At 16.2% G+C, this 19,597-nt stretch overlaps 2 protein-coding genes across 2 annotated transcripts, besides 49 other annotated features; both read left to right on the forward strand. All coding sequences in view use genetic code 6, as the record gives it.

Moving 5' to 3' along the window:
* The first annotated feature begins 594 nt into the window (after positions 1-594).
* Positions 595-710: a microsatellite.
* A 365-nt stretch (positions 711-1,075) lies between these two features.
* Positions 1,076-1,107: a microsatellite.
* A 412-nt stretch (positions 1,108-1,519) lies between these two features.
* Positions 1,520-1,562: a microsatellite.
* A 114-nt stretch (positions 1,563-1,676) lies between these two features.
* Positions 1,677-1,703: a microsatellite.
* Positions 1,704-2,860: 1,157 nt separating this feature from the next.
* Positions 2,861-2,953: a microsatellite.
* Positions 2,890-2,940: a microsatellite.
* Positions 2,890-2,952: a microsatellite.
* Positions 2,945-3,024: a microsatellite.
* Positions 2,965-3,026: a microsatellite.
* A 113-nt stretch (positions 3,027-3,139) lies between these two features.
* IMG5_146660 (hypothetical protein) lies at positions 3,140-4,623 on the forward strand (the record flags this gene model as incomplete). The annotated part of the gene is made up of 5 exons (XM_004031081.1): positions 3,140-3,189; positions 3,265-3,544; positions 3,769-4,019; positions 4,232-4,362; positions 4,491-4,623. Coding segments are annotated over 5 exons (845 nt in total), but the record flags the coding sequence as incomplete, so codon positions are not given.
* Positions 3,195-3,237: a microsatellite.
* Positions 3,578-3,676: a microsatellite.
* Positions 3,583-3,643: a microsatellite.
* Positions 3,598-3,665: a microsatellite.
* Positions 3,598-3,717: a microsatellite.
* Positions 3,663-3,716: a microsatellite.
* Positions 4,171-4,207: a microsatellite.
* Positions 4,171-4,209: a microsatellite.
* Positions 4,374-4,474: a microsatellite.
* A 187-nt stretch (positions 4,624-4,810) lies between the features above and the next one.
* Positions 4,811-4,856: a microsatellite.
* Positions 4,857-5,000: 144 nt separating this feature from the next.
* Positions 5,001-5,057: a microsatellite.
* A 360-nt stretch (positions 5,058-5,417) lies between these two features.
* Positions 5,418-5,457: a microsatellite.
* Positions 5,458-5,907: 450 nt separating this feature from the next.
* Positions 5,908-5,967: a microsatellite.
* Positions 5,909-5,966: a microsatellite.
* A 120-nt stretch (positions 5,968-6,087) lies between the features above and the next one.
* Positions 6,088-6,129: a microsatellite.
* A 15-nt stretch (positions 6,130-6,144) lies between these two features.
* Positions 6,145-6,220: a microsatellite.
* Positions 6,181-6,233: a microsatellite.
* Positions 6,234-6,366: 133 nt separating this feature from the next.
* Positions 6,367-6,467: a microsatellite.
* Positions 6,391-6,422: a microsatellite.
* A 510-nt stretch (positions 6,468-6,977) lies between the features above and the next one.
* Positions 6,978-7,089: a microsatellite.
* Positions 6,982-7,036: a microsatellite.
* Positions 7,000-7,089: a microsatellite.
* Positions 7,020-7,056: a microsatellite.
* Positions 7,040-7,088: a microsatellite.
* A 714-nt stretch (positions 7,090-7,803) lies between the features above and the next one.
* Positions 7,804-7,850: a microsatellite.
* Positions 7,805-7,859: a microsatellite.
* Positions 7,846-7,885: a microsatellite.
* A 1,715-nt stretch (positions 7,886-9,600) lies between these two features.
* Positions 9,601-9,676: a microsatellite.
* Positions 9,601-9,677: a microsatellite.
* A 48-nt stretch (positions 9,678-9,725) lies between these two features.
* Positions 9,726-9,838: a microsatellite.
* Position 9,839: 1 nt separating this feature from the next.
* Positions 9,840-15,045, forward strand: IMG5_146670 (PAS domain S-box family protein; the record flags this gene model as incomplete). The annotated part of the gene is made up of 4 exons (XM_004031082.1): positions 9,840-14,324; positions 14,372-14,627; positions 14,686-14,873; positions 14,926-15,045. The coding sequence occupies 4 exons, from the start codon at positions 9,840-9,842 to the stop codon at positions 15,043-15,045; spliced, it is 5,049 nt and encodes a 1,682-aa protein (XP_004031130.1).
* Positions 15,046-15,154: 109 nt separating this feature from the next.
* Positions 15,155-15,207: a microsatellite.
* Positions 15,160-15,206: a microsatellite.
* A 795-nt stretch (positions 15,208-16,002) lies between the features above and the next one.
* Positions 16,003-16,032: a microsatellite.
* Positions 16,030-16,109: a microsatellite.
* Positions 16,110-16,379: 270 nt separating this feature from the next.
* Positions 16,380-16,433: a microsatellite.
* Positions 16,434-17,436: 1,003 nt separating this feature from the next.
* Positions 17,437-17,504: a microsatellite.
* Positions 17,438-17,494: a microsatellite.
* A 1,187-nt stretch (positions 17,505-18,691) lies between the features above and the next one.
* Positions 18,692-18,741: a microsatellite.
* Positions 18,732-18,765: a microsatellite.
* A 578-nt stretch (positions 18,766-19,343) lies between these two features.
* Positions 19,344-19,378: a microsatellite.
* Positions 19,379-19,597: the final 219 nt, after the last annotated feature.

The following is a 19,597-nucleotide window of genomic DNA, read 5'->3' on the forward strand; positions in this document are numbered from 1 at the left end:
AAATATTCTTGTAAAAGTAGAATATGATTAAATTTCTTCTATAATAAATTCATATAATATTTAAAATTAGTAAAAAAACCCAAAACTGAAAACGAGCATCTTGAAATTTTTAAAACAGAAATTTAAAAATTCGAAGAGATATTGAATTCACTCATTAAATAAAATTTAAATTTTATAAAAAAATAATATATACCCTATATGTCTAAACGCACTTCTTAAAATTTAAATAATGTAAATAAAAGTATCGAAAACAAAGAAAGATCAGTAGGAGCATCCACATAATTCCCAAATTAATCAATTTATATATCATTTGATAATAAAGAAGCTTTCTAGAGCTAAGATAAACATATAAATAGTAGCAATAATATTATAATTAATCATTAAAAAACATTTTCGTTAAATATGACAAACAATAGTAGTATAAATAATATGGCATAAAGTTCTTAAGGAGGAGAAAATTCAAATAATAATAGATGTAAAAAATTAAACTAATTTATAAACAAAATCTAATAAAATTAAATTTAAAGAAATATTACATGTAATAATATTTTAAGAAAAGTATCTTTAAGTATAATAAATGATTCTTTAAATATAAATAATAATAAAAATAATAATAATAAAAATTATAATAACGAAAATAAAAACAATAAAAACGAAAATAATAATAATAATAATAATAATAATAATAATAATAATAATAATAATAATAACAGCCTTAATAATATTTCATTTGTAAAAAAAAAACATTTTTCAACTGAAAATAATTAATATGAAAAAATTAAAAAACATCTATTTAAATTTTAAATAATTATGATAGTGGAAAAAATATAAATTCATTTTAAATAAATAATTCTATAATAGTCCATTAAGATATATAATAAAATTCATATATCCCTTTTAGTGCTTATATTGATTATTGATATTTATTTTCAAAGATAAATTGTATATTACATATTTATTTTACTTATAAAAAATATATATTTTTTTCTATTTTAAATATATATTTAGCCATAAAATATGTTTGTATATTAAAAAAATATTATATTTAAATATATTTTTGTATATTCTTTTTATATTTTATTTAAATAATTTTTTATTAAAATAATTATTAATTTGACATTAAATTTATAGTCTAATCTTTATTTAATTTATAAATATTTTATTTCAGAAAATTTATTTGCGTACTTTCAAAAACTATATAAATTTAAAAAATATATAATATATAATTATAAATAATTAAAATAAATATTAACTATTCAGTTAGGCAGTATTTCTAATATGGATTAAAATTTCTAATCTTATATAATGTTTAAATTTATAATTTTATTTTATAAATAATTTTGATAAAGTTATTTCAAAAGATTAAATATAAAAAAATTACAATCAGAAAAAAAAAAAAAAAAACTAGAGTAAGGAAACATTTTAAAGTTTTTTAAAAAAAAACGACCATTTTTTTGTTTTATTAATTTTGTAATAAAAAAAATATAATTAAGAATAAATAATTAAAAGTTTTATAATTTAATTTAAAAATAAATAAATAATAATTTCTAAAATAAAAAAATCTCTAATTATTATATAATATTTCATCTATTTCATATTAGTTTAATTTTTATTTATTTTTTGTTTAAATTAACAAAAAAAAAGTCCTTTATCCTAATTTTTTTTATTAAAATTGATTTTATTTTTATTTTTATTTTTATTTTCAAAAAATATATATTTAAAAAATATTAATTTATATTAAATAAACTATCATTAAATAATTTATAATAAGTCTTATACATAAAATTAAAAAAACAAGAATTATTATAATTTTCTTATTTTTTCTTTAAAAAATTAATAATTAAAAAATAACATTTTCCTTCCAAAATTTTTAAAAAAAACTTGTTTTCTTTATTTAAATTTTAAATAAATAATATATATTTATCTTTTCTAAAAAATCCCTAAAAAAATAAAATTTATTCACAGAAAATTTATAAATAAAAATCATATATATCATCTCCAAATTATTAAAAAGAAATACATACAAACTATGTAATATTACTTCTAAACTAAATTTTTTATATATTATTATTTTCAAAAAATATATTTTAACTTTAATACCCTTCCTTTAAAATCCCGACTGAAATATACTAGATTTTTTACAAAAATTCACACAAACTATACTTAAGAGTCCTATTAATAGTATCTTGTAGATAAAAAATCCCGTCTTTTACCAAAAAAAGGCTCAAAGAATGATATTTGAATTAAAATTCTTCCAAACAATTCCTAGTAGTAATTATAACAATATATTTATTATCTAAAAATTCCTGTAACAAATCCAATTTAGCATCTTTTATGTCCCAACCAATCACCGGTATATCTAAAATTTCCAAAATAGCAAAATCTACTGCTTATTTTTATGAAAGGAAATAGCCTGCATTAAATTTAGCCCAAGCTTTTTCCAAAAAAGCAAAATACAAATTATTATTATTAACTTCACTTCCATAAAATAACATAGATTTTTCATTATATAAAAACCTATCATCTACTTAAATAAACACAGGCTTTCCATTATGAAAAAAGCGTATTTTTTAGTTTGGAAAAAAAAGTCTTTTTATAAAATTTATATTACGAGTAAAAATTAAAGATTTAAAAATACTCAAAAAATAACAATTTCCGATATTTGTACTTTATTTTATTTAATTATATGAAAATCTTTTAGGAAATAAACGAGTTTTATTATTTTGTAGTATTTTTTAAATTGAAATTGCTTGAAAATCTTTAATATATTCATAATCAGAATTATAAGGAAAATCATATTCAAAAAAATTAATTTTCAAACCATTAATTATGTTATATAATATTACTATTTCCCATAAAATATATAATTATAATTATTTAATTAAATGTTATATAAATATATAAATATATAATAATATATATATATATCTATATATATATTTAATTATATAATATTTTTTACTATTTTTTATATATATTCATATAATTTTTTTATATTATATTTTAATTTCTTTATATTATTTTTATTAAAAATAATTTAATATTTAATATGAAATTATATAAAAAAAGTGAAATTTTTTCAAAAGAACATAATAAAAATTCTGAGTTAGAAATTTCTCCTGAGATATAAAAAAAAATAATGAACGGGAATGCCTAATTTATAATAGATTTAATGGTTAACATGAAAATGTAAAAAATATATATAAAATAAAAATGAAATATTTATAAAATAAAAATTCATCCATTCATATAAAAAAGAGAAAGTTATACTATAACATCATTAGGAATACATTTAGTTAATTATTTTTTTATAGGAAAAAGTTATTTAAATTATGATAGATTTGTAAAAAAATAAAATTTTATTAAATTAATTATTAAAAAGATTTATTGTGCAGCTGCACTTATGTTGGCATTTAAAATAAGAGAATATGATCATTGTAGAATGAGACCAATAATAATAAACTATCATAAAATAGTTCCAAAAAAAAATAATGAAACAACTTCTATAATAGATGATCCAACATTATAGTAAATAAAGAATAAAGTAATATTAATATATTTTTTTTAAAAAAAATAAAATATTTATTTTAATATTTAATTATATTATTATATTATTATATTAATATATTATTATATTATTATAATATTAGTTTTAATATTATTATATATATATATTTATATGATATATATATATATATATATATATATATATATATTTATTTCTTATTACTATAATTAAAAATATATTTTTTTATTTTACTTTATAAGATTTGTATTGCTGAAAGTAAAATCCTAAAAGCTATTTAATTTGATTTCGATATTGCAATGCCTTTTGATTAATTAAACTAAGTTATTTCTACATTTTGTTCCAGAAAAGAAAAAGAGGAACATATTTTTTGTGCAACAAAAATTATTACATTTGATAGTTATAGAAGTTATGCTCCTTTAATTTTTAAACCATAAACAATTATAGTATCTGCTTTTATTATAAGCTGTTCATAATATAATATAGATCCATAGTAATATTATATATAAATAAAAAGAATATAATTTATCTTTAAATAATATATAAAATTGACTAATATGTTATTTTTAAATTCTATAAATAATTTATATAACATTAGAGAAAATTTATAATATTATTTTTATTATAAATTTGATATAATATTAAAAAATAATTTTATATAAAAATAAATTTTTATACAAATATCAATTATATACATTTATAAAGTTTAGAATTATCATCTAAATTAAAAGATAAATATAATCCAATGGTACTTAAAGAAGAAGAAGCATACGAAAGATGGCTTTAAGAAGTTTCTTTAGAATTATAAGTATAAATAAATGCTGAAGAAATAAAAGGTAAAATAAAAATATATAAATATATATTATATATTTATATAAAAAAATATATTTATATATATATATATATATATATATGAATATATATATATATAAATTTATATATATATATTTCATTTATTATATAGATTGCTTATATGTTTTAAATGAATTACTTTATTTACATTATGTTCCAAAAGAAGAAATATAAAAAAAATAAGAAAATAACGATATTAATAATATTAATAATTAAGTAGATCTGTAAAAAATGGAAGTAGAAAAGTGATTTTTTATATAAAATATAATATATTTATTTTAATTATATTTTTGTAAAAATAATATCTTTTATAATTATTATTAATTTAATATTAAAACATGTTGTTAAAAATTAATTATATTTTTTAATAATATTTTTTTATTTCTTATTCAAATTTTATACTTAAATAAATAATCGATTTTAATTATAATTATATTCAATTTATTTTTATATTACATATTTAATTTTTTTGATATTATTTTTTATATTTATTATATATTATAAATTTACATTTATATATTTTTTTAGAATTTTTATTACTTACTTAAAGGCTTATTTTTTTTTATGATCTTTTTTTTTATATTGATTTTTAATAATTAATTATTATTATTATTTTTGTTAATAATTATATCATCTTTTTTTTATATATATTTAATTTTATCATTTTTTATTAAATATAATTAGATATTATTATAATTTTTCTTTCTTAAATATATAAATAAAATAAAATATATAAAATTATTTATATAAAAAATCTAAAATTAAAATAAATTATATATCAATTAAATTATTTACATAATAAAATAATAATTTTCTTCTCACTTAATTTTTAAAAATACTAGGAGTATTTACAAGATAATATTTAAAATTACTATTTTTTTTATTAAAAAAATTTATTTATAATTTATTTTCTTATATTTTTTTATATTTCTTATAGATAAATTTTTAATACATATCTTTATTAATTTATTTTCAAAAAACTTTTTTTTTCAGCAAATATATTTATTTCTTTACAAATTTTAAACCTAAATAATTTATATATATATATTTTTTTTTTAAATAATTTTTTTTTTTTATAAAGATAAGGTAATTCATATAAAAAATTAATGTATTTACAAAAAAAATAGTATATATAAATCAGATAAAGTATAAAATTAATTTTTTCAGCAAAGCAAGATTTATAAATTAGTTTCTTTGTTTATGTATTATTTAATATTTATAATTAATTAGGCTATAATATTTATTAACTTCTATAATACAGAATTTATAGATTATTTTTAATGAATTAAATTTTAATGAAACTAAAATATATTTGCTACAATTATTAAATAAAAATATAAAATAAATTCTTAATTTAAAAATACAAATTATTAATATTGTACAATTTATTTTTTTAATTTTATAAAATTCAATATATGAATATTTTAAAAATAAAAATGATAAAATAAATTAGAAAGTGTTTATTATAAATATAATTACCTAATAATTTTATAATTTGTATTATTACTAAAATATATATTCCTTTTTTTAATATAAAATTAAATATGATATATAAATAAATATATAAATATAAATATAAATATAAATATTATTTTTAATTTAAACATTTATATATATCATTACATTATTATTTATATATTTTTTTATTATTATTATCTATTTCTATAATATATATTTATATTTTTTTTGCTATTACCCTAAAGATCTTCTTTTTTATATAAATATAATTTTTTTTATTTTAAAAATAATTTAATTAGTAATTAAAAAATATAATTTATGATTTTTTAATATAATATAATATAATATTTATTTTTTTAATATTTATATATATTTTTATAATATTTATAATTTTTTTGTTCAAAAATTAATAATATTTTTTTGTTTTTCGTTATATATTTTTTTTTAATTAAATAAGTTATTTTAAATAATCATTCATTTATATTTATGAAAATCTACGTCATACTTTATTTATAATTTTTATTTATTAAAATTACAATCATTATTAATAATTGAAAAATTTTTATTTAAAAAAATTTTTAGTTAATTAGAATACATTATAAAATTAAAAATTTTTTTCAAAAACAATTTTAAATTATTATATATATAAATAAAATAACTTATAAATATGTATTAATATTTAAAAAAAAAATACTAATATATTTTAAGTAAAAACAAAAAAATAAAATATGTTTTATAGATAATTATAAATGTTAAAATTTTTATTTTTTATATTTTAAATTAATTAATTTTGTTTTATTATTTTTAATCTATTATTAAAAAATAAAATAACATTTTTTTTATATATATTTTTCTTATTTAAAAATGTAAAATAAATATTTTTTTGTATTATATTTATATCTTTAGATTTATTTTAAGAAAATAAATTCAATAAAAAAATTAAATGAAATAATAAATTTAACAGAAATTTTAAAAATTTATGATAGAAAGATAAAAATATAATAATAAATATATTATGAAAAAGAAAAAATTAAAAATTCATATAAAATTAACACACATAAAACTATTTTTAAAAAATTCTTATTTTATCATAAAAATTAAGAAATTAAAAATATTTTACACATCACTTTTTTTTTTTTTTAAAAAAAAAAATATATATATATATAAAAAAATAAAATTATACAAATAAATATATAAATAAATAAATAAAAAAAAATAAAAATAAAAAAAATAATAATAATATATAAAATAAATGTAAAATAAATTATTAAGAGAACAATCTTAAATCTAAATTAACCGAAACCCATCATATATACGTGAATTAAGTTTTTTAAAGCTAATAAACAGAATTATACCTCAAGCAAATGATATTATAAAAAAAGACAGTTTTAACTTCCTATAACAATAAATGAAACAATATTATCATTTATGTACATTGATTCTTTATTATCATAAAACTAAAATCAAACAGAAAGAGAATGTCTTTTATATATATTAGTATCTTTTTGTTTATCTTTAAAGTTATCTGATACTCATAATTAGTTTTCTGTAAGAAGTATGAGATAGAATTTTACTGATAATGAGATTATCCAAACTGAGTAAAAAATAATGGAAAATCTAAAATGGAATTTATATTTAGTTACTCCAGTAGATATTTCTTATTATTTTTTAAAAGAACATTTTTCAAAATTTTTAGATGATTATGAATTTACGTCAATTCTTGATAGTTCTATTATTTAGGCTTTTTTTTCGAATTAAAATTGGAGTGCTAAAAATATGGGTGTTGGAGTGATTTTTTATGTCTTTTATACAGAAAATTATTTTTAATAATTTATTAATTTTTAAGACATTTTAACTAGTACTTATCCTGAATATTTTAGTCTTTTGAATAAATTAATTAAGTCTACGAGTATTTAATTGAATAATAAAATAAATACAAGAAAGAGTTTAATAAGATGATGACGAAGAATAAAATGATATTAATGATAATAATAATATTAATAATAATAATGATGATAATGATGATGACAACAATGATGATGATGATAACGAAACAGAACCTAATACTTTTAATGGTTTGTAAAATCAAGAAAACAGTGATAGTCTAGAAGCTTAAGATGAATCTTTTATTGATTAAGAAGAAAAATAAAAATCTTATGATTAAAATAATTAATTTTTTTTTTATTAACAAGAGGATGAGGAAGATGATGATGAAGATATTTTATTTTCTTTTGAAAAAATTTAAAAGAAATTGAAAAAAAATGATTTCAGAGAACATGTAATGTTCTGGAATTGAAAAAACTCTTTAAATAAATATTTAATTTTAATTTTTAATCATTTCAATACTAAATTATAAAAAAAATACATTTTAAAAAAGGGAATATTAATAAAAGAAAATGAAAAAAAACATTATTTATATTCTTTAATTTTTTAAAGAATTTGTTAAGTTTTTTTTTTTATTATTATTATTATTATTCCTTTTATTTTTGTGCTTTTTATTGATTTTTTTTTTTTTTTTTTTAAATAAAAAAAAAGATAAAACACAATTATATATTTTTTTATTTTAAATTATAAATAAAATAAATTAAATCTTAATAATTTTTTTTTTTTTTTTCCCTTTTTTTTTATCTTTATTTCTTTAGTAATTTTATTTTTAAATATAATATTTTTTTTCTATTTTTTTTTTTTTTTATCAAATATTAATCCTTTTTAATTTTTGTTTTGTTTTTTTTTTATTTGGGACCTTTTATGTATTAAATTTTATTTATTTATTTATAATTTTCCGTTTATTTATCTATTATTAGAAATATTTAAAATTATATTTAAATAAAAAAAATTATATTATTATTTTATTTTTAAAAAAATAAAAAATATTTAAAAAAACACAATAAAAAAAAATATAAACAATAAAAAATAAAATTACATTTTTTTTTTAAATATATCATTATAAAAATAAAATCCATATATAATTATATTTTTAATATATAAAAATAATAAATCATTTATATTATTCCTACATAATTTATATTTTCTCTTTAATATATTTAATATTTTATAAAGAATTCTCACATAAATATATTTATATAAATATTTTATATTAATTAGACTAAAAATATACTATTTTTTTACTCATAATTACTATTATTAATTTTATTTTTAAATTAATGTGTTTGTAACTAAGATATTTTTTCTTCGAAGTTTTTATTTTTTAAAGGAAATATTAATATATTTAATTATTCATTATTTATAAAATAAGAAAAATATACTTTTTTTTGAATTCATTATTAATTTATTTGCTTGAAATTTAATCGTTATTTTCTTCTGGATTTAAATAATCTTTATTTTATTATTGATCTGCATTATTATTATTAAATATTTATCTTTTATTACATTACAAACCAGAGCAATAATTTAAAAAGATGTATCATTGTTTAAGTTTTTGTCATTGAAGCTTTAATTATCTTCAATATTGCCTTATATAAAATTTTAAATATATATATGAAAATAGTTCTTATTTATTTCCTAGTTTATAAATTTATTATGAATAAAATTTAATGAATTTGCAAAACATTTTTTTTTCATATATATTTTTAAATTTTTTTTTTTTAATTTTTTTGTGATTATGTTTATATAGATTAAATCTTTAATCTTATATGTTATTTTTAAAAAAATAAATTATTTTTAAAGTTATAGTTTCTATTATTTAATTGAAATTTAATTTTATTTATCATATTTTTTATTATAATATGAATTTATTATAAAAGTATATTAATTATTATATTAATTTATATTTAATTAATTATAAAGTTTATATATAATTATTTAATTATTAATTATATTATTTTTTAAAGCAATTATTTCTGTTAATTAATAAAAGATAAAAAATAAAATATGTATATATATATATATATATATATATATATATATATATATATATTTATAATATTTTTTTTTTTTTTAAAAAAAAATATAAATATATATATATATATATATATATATATAAATGGAAGATTTCGATAAAAAAAACAAAGATATTATTCCATAAGAGAACTAAGGGCTTGAAGCATATTTATTATAAATAAAATTAATATCATTTAATGTATTATTTGTATTATTAAAAGAAGAAGAAGGCGAAAGTGTTTTAGTAATAATAAAAATAAAATATATATATATACATAATTATATATATTAAAAATCAATAAAGAACGTTTATTTTGCCACAGCTATGGATTATTTATAAATGCACTCTTTTCCGTTCCACTAGAAAATAACCCATATATGGAAAGCAACTGAATTTTTGCAAATAATATTTGATTTTTTTGATTTATTTGATTTAAATAAATATTTGCCTCGAATAAACTATGATATATTTATCACATCAGTATATTTTTTAGATTTAATAATATTATTAATTATTCTCGATATAATATTCGTTTCTTATAGTTTTTCGAAAAAAAAATTCTCTACAACCTGGCCTTTATCTATTCTCCGTTCAGTTGCCTCTTTATTAGTAACAGTCTTTTTTTTACCTATAACAGAAACCTTAGTATCTGTAATATAATGCTCAGTAAACGAAAATGGCATTTTAACATTAGATTCTTTCCCCGAAATCGAATGTTGGGTTGGTTGGCATCTTTTTCATGCCCTAATATCTTCCATTTTTAATCTTTTATTTATGCTTCTAAGTACTATAGTAGCCTTGACATATTTTCAGCCAAAACAAACTAGCGAAGATAGAACTGCTAGGTAAGATTCGAAAGGTGAAGTGGCCTTTATTTTAAATAAAGTACTTTGCTAAATCCTATTTTCCTTTATTCCTCAAGGAAATGACTGGTTTTTAGTACTTTTAGTATTTTCATTAAGTTTAGCCTTACATTGGGTTTATAATATGGAAGATCCTTATTATGATCAAGAGGTAGGCCTTTTTTATAAAATTGTGACTACTTACTATCTATGGACTAATACGAATTTACTCACTAGTTAAATTTTATAAGGAATGTAGTTTAACGGGGGACTTATTTCATGGCTTATTGGACTTCCGTTTATAGTGATGATTATGCTCACTACTAAAAAAAGTCGAATAGACACTTTAATAAGAAGTTAAATGAAATTCAGATCGGGGGAATAAATTTAAGGACATTTAAGATATGTACTTTAATTAATTGAGGATTAAAAAAAAGACAAAAATGCATATATGTTACTTATTGGTTATGTTGAAAAACATAAAGAAACCTGCCAGGAAGAAGACTGTCCTTTAAAATAAAAAAGATCAAAAAAAAGAAACTAATAAGAAACTGAAATGGAAGAAACTTGCCGAAATCTAATTAAGGAAATTGATAGAATTTTTTAAAATGGACTCAAGAAATTTCCTAATTGTACTAAATTGAGAATTTCTTACGCTTTTTTTCTAATGGAAAGGTTTAAAAATAAAAGGGAAAAATCTTTCTAATAATTTAAAATCGCGGAAAAAACAAAGCCTTCGTTTGATGAATAATTCATTATATATAGATATAAGAAAATCCTAAATGAAAATCTGGATTAAATAAATGAAAACGATGATGAAGGTGAAAACGATATCGTAAAAATAATCGCGTTTGATTCCCATATATAATAATGTGAAGAATATATGAAATTATCTGCACAAATGCATAAGGAATTTTGGGCAGAATTAAAAGAGGAAAATCCTGCTCTTTTTAAATTAAATATAATAGGAAGTAAAATATCATAGGCTGTCCATGAGGCGAAATCACATTATCATGATATGTAGAAAATAAACAACAAAATACCTTAAACAATAAAGACTTTTGGAAAATACCTTATATACGTACTCAATGATAGGGAAAATGGGGAAATTTTAATCGAAAAAGCTAAAAATTTAGCATAATTAGATGAAAATAATGAAGATAAAGTCGAAAAAATACTCGATTTTAAAAACGAGCCGATTGCTTATTCTTTGGTTAAAAATAAAAAGGGTGAAGTAGGCTAAATTGAGAATGTTAATTTAATTTTTTCGGTACTCTTTGGATATTAGAAAGAGGAAATTTAAGGGAAGCAAATTTAATTGATTATACCTAATCTATATAGTGAAATTCATCAGTAGTTTATGTAAAGATATTTTGAGAATGTCTCCTTGGGAATATTTGACTCGAATTATATTAATGAGGATTAATAAAAGTTTGGGAGGAGTAAAAATGGCTATCTTGTGGCACTTTTTTATAGAGTAAGTATACTTACAGATGATGCCTAGACCTTTTTAGTTAATTATAATGCGGATACTTCGATAAAATAGACTTGTTATATCCTCACGGATAAATTTGGGTTGATAATGGATATTTCTACGTCAGTTATTCTTTTTTTCGGAATAGAAATAGCCCATGTGAAGAATAAATAAATTTTAATCGAAACTATAGTTTCTGATTGGTAAAGTGAGAAAAAATACTTTGAGAAAAACGGGAAAGATTTCCTATACACATAAACGAACTAAGAAGGAAATCCTTAATAAACAGCATATAATTGCTAAATATAAAACCTGAAAATAGACATGGAATTATTAGAAAATAATGGGGATGAAAATACTATTTTAGATGAGAGTCAATATAAAAAAGAAATTATAGGATATCAATTTAAAATAGAAAAAACGGAAAAATCTAGTATGTAATAAACAGTCTTTTTTTCCAGATAAATTACTAGTTCTAATAATAGCAAAAAAATTAATAAAAATAGACTTTCAAGCGATAAAAATAATAATGGATTTTTCTCTAAATTATCTTTAGAAGATAATAATAATTAATTCTTAGATAATAATCGTAAGTCTTTATTTGTTGATCCGGATAATATTTTGAATTGCAAAAATGATAATTTAACTAAATTTGTGCTTGATTTATATAAAATATAATAAGATTTTTAATAAAGTCAATTCGAGTCTTTTGGGAACTCTTAGAATTCTGTTGATTAGGAAGATGTTTTTAATATAAATCAATTTAAGGACTACGGGAAAGGCATTAGGCTTAAAAGATTATATAATAATAGATTAGAAAATATTATCGAAGACGACGATAAAGAAGAGATAACGGAAGATGAAGAAAATAGCGTATTTAAAAATTAAATAGGGGATAAATACGAAGATGCGGAAGATTATCATATTTTTAATTAATCTAATTCTACAGAAGTAATTAGGAAAGCCCTAAATACATAACATGATCATTAATTAATAAGCGCTTTTATTTATTTGTCGCTTTTTTGGACAATAATAATAATTGGATTATCCCTTTTTATGTATTTCTTTAGTGTTTCAAGAATGGATAGTTATAAATTAGGAATAGATATAATATAAAGGATAAACTCAAGAATTTTCGAAATGAATAAACTGGTTTCTTAAATTATAAATAAAGCAAATATTTCTATGGAAAAAAATAAAGAAATGCTTTTATAAAAATGGAGTTTAGAAAAAATAAACGAAAATATAAACTAGACTTGTATGTAAATTATTAACTTAAACAAATAATTAAATAACCTTTAATACGAGGATTTCTTCGATAAATTTAAAGACGAAAAAATCTAATTTAAAATCTACTTTAATTCCTCATTTTACAAAACAGATAGTATAGATATTGCAAATACTGTATTTACTTTTGCAAATATAGGAAATTCATTCGGAAAAGGAAACATTTTATAAACTAATATATATTAAAGTGCTTAAGTAATTACTTTTTTGGTTAATTTTTTTAATTCTATATATAATAAACTGATCTAATAATCAGAATATGCAGCTTCTAATATATTAGATAATATTTAATAGGTTGAAATAGAACTTATTTTAACTTTAATCGTGACTCTAATAATATGTATTTTTGCTGTAATTGTATTCATAATAATAACTATTTTAATAAAAAATTAAAGGGAAAGTATACTTTTTTTATTTCTCGATATTCCCTAAAAACATATATATTATCTACATAAACATTGTGATAAATTTCTTTCAAGTTACATTTCAATTAGAGAATAAATGTAAAAAAGTCAAAATAAATAAGAAGGATTTGACACTTCAGACGAATCGGAAAACGGGGAAGAATTCGAATTAAAAAACTAATAAATAAACATTAAAAATAATAATAATAATGAAGAAGAAGACGATAATAATACTTTAGAAAAACAAATGAAAAAAAGAAAAAAAATCATTAAAAAATATAAAGCAAATAAATATAAAGGGGCAGAAGGTTATATTATTAGATATATTATAATTCTTTTTTTTACATTAATTTATTCTTGTATCAATTTTTATTCTATTTTTGACTAAAAAGCAACTATTAAATTCCTATGGCCATAGTATTATGAACATACTTTTATGTAAAATACTATTGCTTATTATTTAAATGTTTAGAAAATTATGATTATTTAACCAGATTTTGATATTAATGGATAAAAAGTTACTATATAAGCACTTTCTAAATTAAAAGATTTACTAGGATATAATGGAAAACTTAAAGAAGTAAAATTTATTTATATAAGTATATATTTATATATCTTTTATTTTAGTTTAATTTATAATTATTATCTACTATGTATTAATTTAGAGTTTAATATTTTAATATTTTTTATAAAAACCCATGTTAATTTATTGAAATTTAAGATAGAAATTAATGCGAGACTATAATTGAAGGAAATATGAAAATAGGAATTAATAATGTAATTTAGCATTATTTTAATATTTTTAAAAGCAATATTATTGAATATTTAGAAAATAATAAATCTTAAATATATATGCTTTCAAATATTTAATTTATAGAATTAGGTATAAAATTAAATATATTTATATATATATATATCATTATATATTAAAAATAAAAAAGAAAACTCATTTTATAGTTATGTAAGACCGAGTTTTTAATATTTATTAAATTTTGAAATTTCTTTTATTTACGATAAACTTGATTCTGCGAAAAGTTTGTAAACTTCATTAGTTGCAATATTTTCTGTTTTAATGTTTTTTGCCTATTTATTGTTTTGGTTACCTAAAATAAGTAGTTTAAAAACATAAGTATAAAAAATTTAATTGAATAAATATTTTGTATTTAATTATTTTAAATAAGTTAAATAGAACAATATAAATGATAAATATGATGCCTATTAATTTAATTAAAGAAAATATTAATATAAGAAGATTTGTAAAAGTTTTAATTAAATAAATGGATAAAACATCTTTAAAATGATTATAATTTTTAATAAAAAAAATAATTTGTATATTATTTGTATTCATTATTTTAAGAATTTCTTTTAGTCAAATAAAATTAATAAAAAAATAAATATCTTTTTATTTAAAAATAATATATAAATATATATTTATATATATATATATATATATATGTATATAATTTTTTTATTTTTAAACTAAAATTAATAAATAGACATATTAATAATTTTTCTTTTATTTTATTATTTTTTTTATTGATTATAATATTAAAAAGTATTATTTATATTATTATGAATATAATCATTTTCGAAATAAATAAAAAAAAATCATTTAAATTTTTAGAAAATTACATATATATTTAAAATAAAAGTATTTTTCTTTTTTTTATTATATATATAATATATAATTTATATTATTTATATTTCAAAATTATTAACATTTTTCGAAATATTTAAATATATTTTAATCAATATCAACTTTAAATATATTATTATTAAGGAGTACTTACTTATTAATAATCCTAAATATAAACTTAGCTATAAACAGGCTATTAAACAATCGAATTTCCGAAATCTTAATCATAAACCTAAACTGAATTAGAAACATTTTAAACAAGAGGTAAATATTAATAATGAATAGGTTAAACTTCTTAAATTTGAAAATTTTAAATATTTTCAGTTCTTAATGATTATTAAATAGGAATGTATTATTGAACTGGTTAAAGAAAAGTTGTTAAAACTGGCTAGCATAATTCTTAATATTAAGGTAAATTAACTTCTTAGAATTAATTTTTAATAATATCCTAATATTAGGGTTAAAATATCACTAATTATTCTTATTAATTAGACTAGGAAGCATGTTAATAATCATCTAAAATAGATTATTAAAAAGTTGCTTTGTTTTCAATATATTATACAGTATTAACTTTTTTTATAGAATCTTCAGGATTATTAAAATGATTCTTTTAATTATTAATAAAAAAAATATGTAAAAAAAAATATTAAAATATAAATTAATAATATAAATATAAATATAAATATAAATATAAATATAAATATAAATATAAATATATATATATATATATTATTTTTTTAATTATTTATTATATAAATTTGAATTTACATCATTAATATTTTTATTATTATTATTTATTATATTTTATTCATTTTATTATATTTTTTAATTATTAATATTTTAAGATTATTTAGATTTATTTTCTTAATTATTATATTTAGTTATATCATTTATATCATAATATATTTTACTTTTTATTTTAATTGGAAAATCTTATGATTAATATTATTTTTAAATTAATGAAGCAATATTTTTTTATTAATTTTTCAAAAAAAATTCATTATTATTATTATTATTATTATTATTATTATTATTATTATTATTATTATTATTTAAAATATAAGAATTATCTTCGATATTTTTTATTTCTACAAAAGATAATCTATCTATTATTCTTCTTCTTTCCATATTTTTTTATATATAAAAATCTAATTCTTAAAAATTATTTCTTTTTACTTCTTCTTAAATTAAACATAATTTAATACAATTTATTAAATTCTCAGAATATTTACTTTTTCCTATTTCTAATAATTCTTCCACTATTTACCATTTAATTATATAGTTTTCTCTATCATAACATAAATTACTTACATTTTTTAAACTAAGGCATTCTAACATTACCATTCCTATAGAAAATACGCAACTCTTTTCATTTATTTTCGCTGAATTCCCGCTAAATTAACCTAATTCCGTCAATTATTAAGGTGATATGTAATATTCATTTAAATTTCCACTTTATATTAGAGAAAAAGCGCAATTTTTTTAAGCTCCAAACACCTCTCCTAATTTAACAAAGCCTTCTTCAGTCAACAGTATATTGTATGGTCTTATATCAGCATGAAATACATATTTTTGGCATAAATATGTACATACTTTAATCAATGAAATAAATAAATACCATAATTCGTCTTCTCTAAAGTCTAAAGATACCTATTAACGAGATCTAATTTCCTAAGAAAGATCATAATGAAAATATTAATAAAGGAAAGTTATTTGATAATGCTATGAACATAAATATTCCGAAGAATTTTTTGAGTTAAAATTTATTAATTTGACTAAATTAGGGTGATCTAAGAAAAACATAATTTTAGACATCTCAACATTCTATTCCCATAAAATTTCATCGAAATATGTTTTTTATATAAGTGCATATTAATCATCTGGATATTATTTAGATTATAGAAGTTTCATTTAACCATATCTTATATCAGAATAATTAGAAATTATATCATAATCTTAATCTTCATATATTTTTCGATTTATTTAAAAAGAATTCTATTATCCCATTTTTATATTGGTTATTTATAATATTTAATTAATTAATTATATAAAAAAATTATATATTTATATATATATTTATATATATATATATATATATATATATATATATATATTTATTTATTTTAAATCATCCACTCATTTATTAGAATATTAATTATATAAATTAAAAGCAATTCTTGTTAATTTTTCTATATCCATATCTGAAATATTTTACAATTTAATTAAAATTTCTCCATAATTTTTCTATATAAGTTCATCTCTATTAATATATAGTATAGCTACACATATATAATTCACAAATTCGACAATATTGTCTGTTAAAATAAGTGAATCCCATATCTATAAAGCCTAAAAATACTAAAAATCTTGACAAAAAAACACTAACATCCATCTTAAACAATAACATTTTGGGTCTATGTTTAATTTTTTGAAATGATTATATAAATTATTATCTACTTTTCTAAATAAATCTAAAAACTTCTCTAATATATGTTTCTAATGATCACTTTAAGACTCATATACGTTAAACATTGGTTTTATTTTACTCATTATTATCGAAAAGCAATAAAATGAATCACTTTCTGCTTTATATTTTAAATATTCTTATTATTCACTATTAAAACACTAAAAAATTAAACCTATTATTTCATTCATACCTTAAACATAGCCTAATTAAGGGTTAAGTTTTGTAAATAAAAATAGAATTCTTGTAATAATATCCTAATATGTTTCCTCGTTTTCATTTTTTTTAGCTAAGTTGGCTATTTGTCCATTATAAAGTTTAATTTTTTCACACTTTTATTAATAATATTCCCTTCTAGTTCTTGAAGTATCTTTTTATATTTTTTTCCATAATTCTAAATCTTAAAAATGGTTATTCCATGAGGAAGAATGTTTCCTATTTAAAGGGTGATCTTAGCAACTTAAAAAAGTGATTTATTTAAAATTATTATTGTTTTGTGAAAAATCCTCCTATTATTATTAATCTTTTCCCTTTTTTATTTTCTAAACTATATATTCATCAACTAATTATTCATAGTGTTTTGTATTATTTTCTAGTATTTAAATCCATAATTTACGGTTTTAAGGTAAGTAATTTAATAAAATTCGCCATAATAAACTACGAGCAGAATCGGGAATTATTCTTTTTTAATGAATAAATTATATTAGTTCTTTTAATTTTATTTAGTCAGAATTTAAACAGTTGATTATTGTTTGGTATTATTAAATTGTGTTTTGGTCGAAATTCTTCTCGTCTTTATAAAAATATTTGTATAAAAAAAGATCTTCTATTTATTTTTATTTATCCATTTTATTATATATAAATATTTTTTTTTTATTTATAAATATTTTTTATTTTTTGTTAATTTTTTTTTTTTTTTAAATATATAATAATTTATATTTATATAAAGATTTATTGATTTGTATTTTTTATTATAAAAAAATATATTTATTTTATAACTTAATAATAAAAATATATGTATTTTTATTTACTTCTTATTTGTTTTTTATTAATTTAAATTTATTACATATATTTAAAATAAAATGGAATAATAATAATATATATTAAAAAAAAACAAATATAAAGAAGATATAGAAAAGTTAAACAAAGAAATCGAATTACAATAAAAAGACTAATATCTTTAATATAATATAATAAAACCAAAAGAAATAAAAGAAAACTTAACAAATTCGAAATCATAAGGACAAAGGTTTTTAAAAATAGGCTAAAGTTCACTCTAAAAAAACAACCAAATATGTTAACCATTAAATATTTCGAATAATTTAAAAAGTTTATAAATAACAAAACTACCAAAGGATGATTAAATACATTTCGAAATTTTAAATGCATTTATAGACGAATACTTGATCCTAAAATACGTTGATTTAATAAATAATGATACCGATATTTTTTATCTTCATACTAATTTCGATAATATATACAATTAAAGTATATTAGAATAAATATAATAAGATTAAAAAAAATAAGATTAAATTATATACAATAATATATCTAACAATGTCAATACAAGTAAAAGAAAATCAACTATAGGAAGTTATTATTTAAATTCAAGTCAATTTTAAAGTAAATATACTGATGTTTCCTATTTATCTTATGATTCGAATAATTTTTTATCAAGATTAAGTTCTAATTCGAACGCAATAATAAATAAAAATAAACCTTTTATACAATAAATGAATTTTAATATATTAAA

The sequence above is a fragment of the Ichthyophthirius multifiliis genome (genome assembly GCF_000220395.1).
Source record: "Ichthyophthirius multifiliis unplaced genomic scaffold scaff_1120509251133, whole genome shotgun sequence".
NCBI classification, from domain to species: domain Eukaryota; phylum Ciliophora; class Oligohymenophorea; order Hymenostomatida; genus Ichthyophthirius; species Ichthyophthirius multifiliis.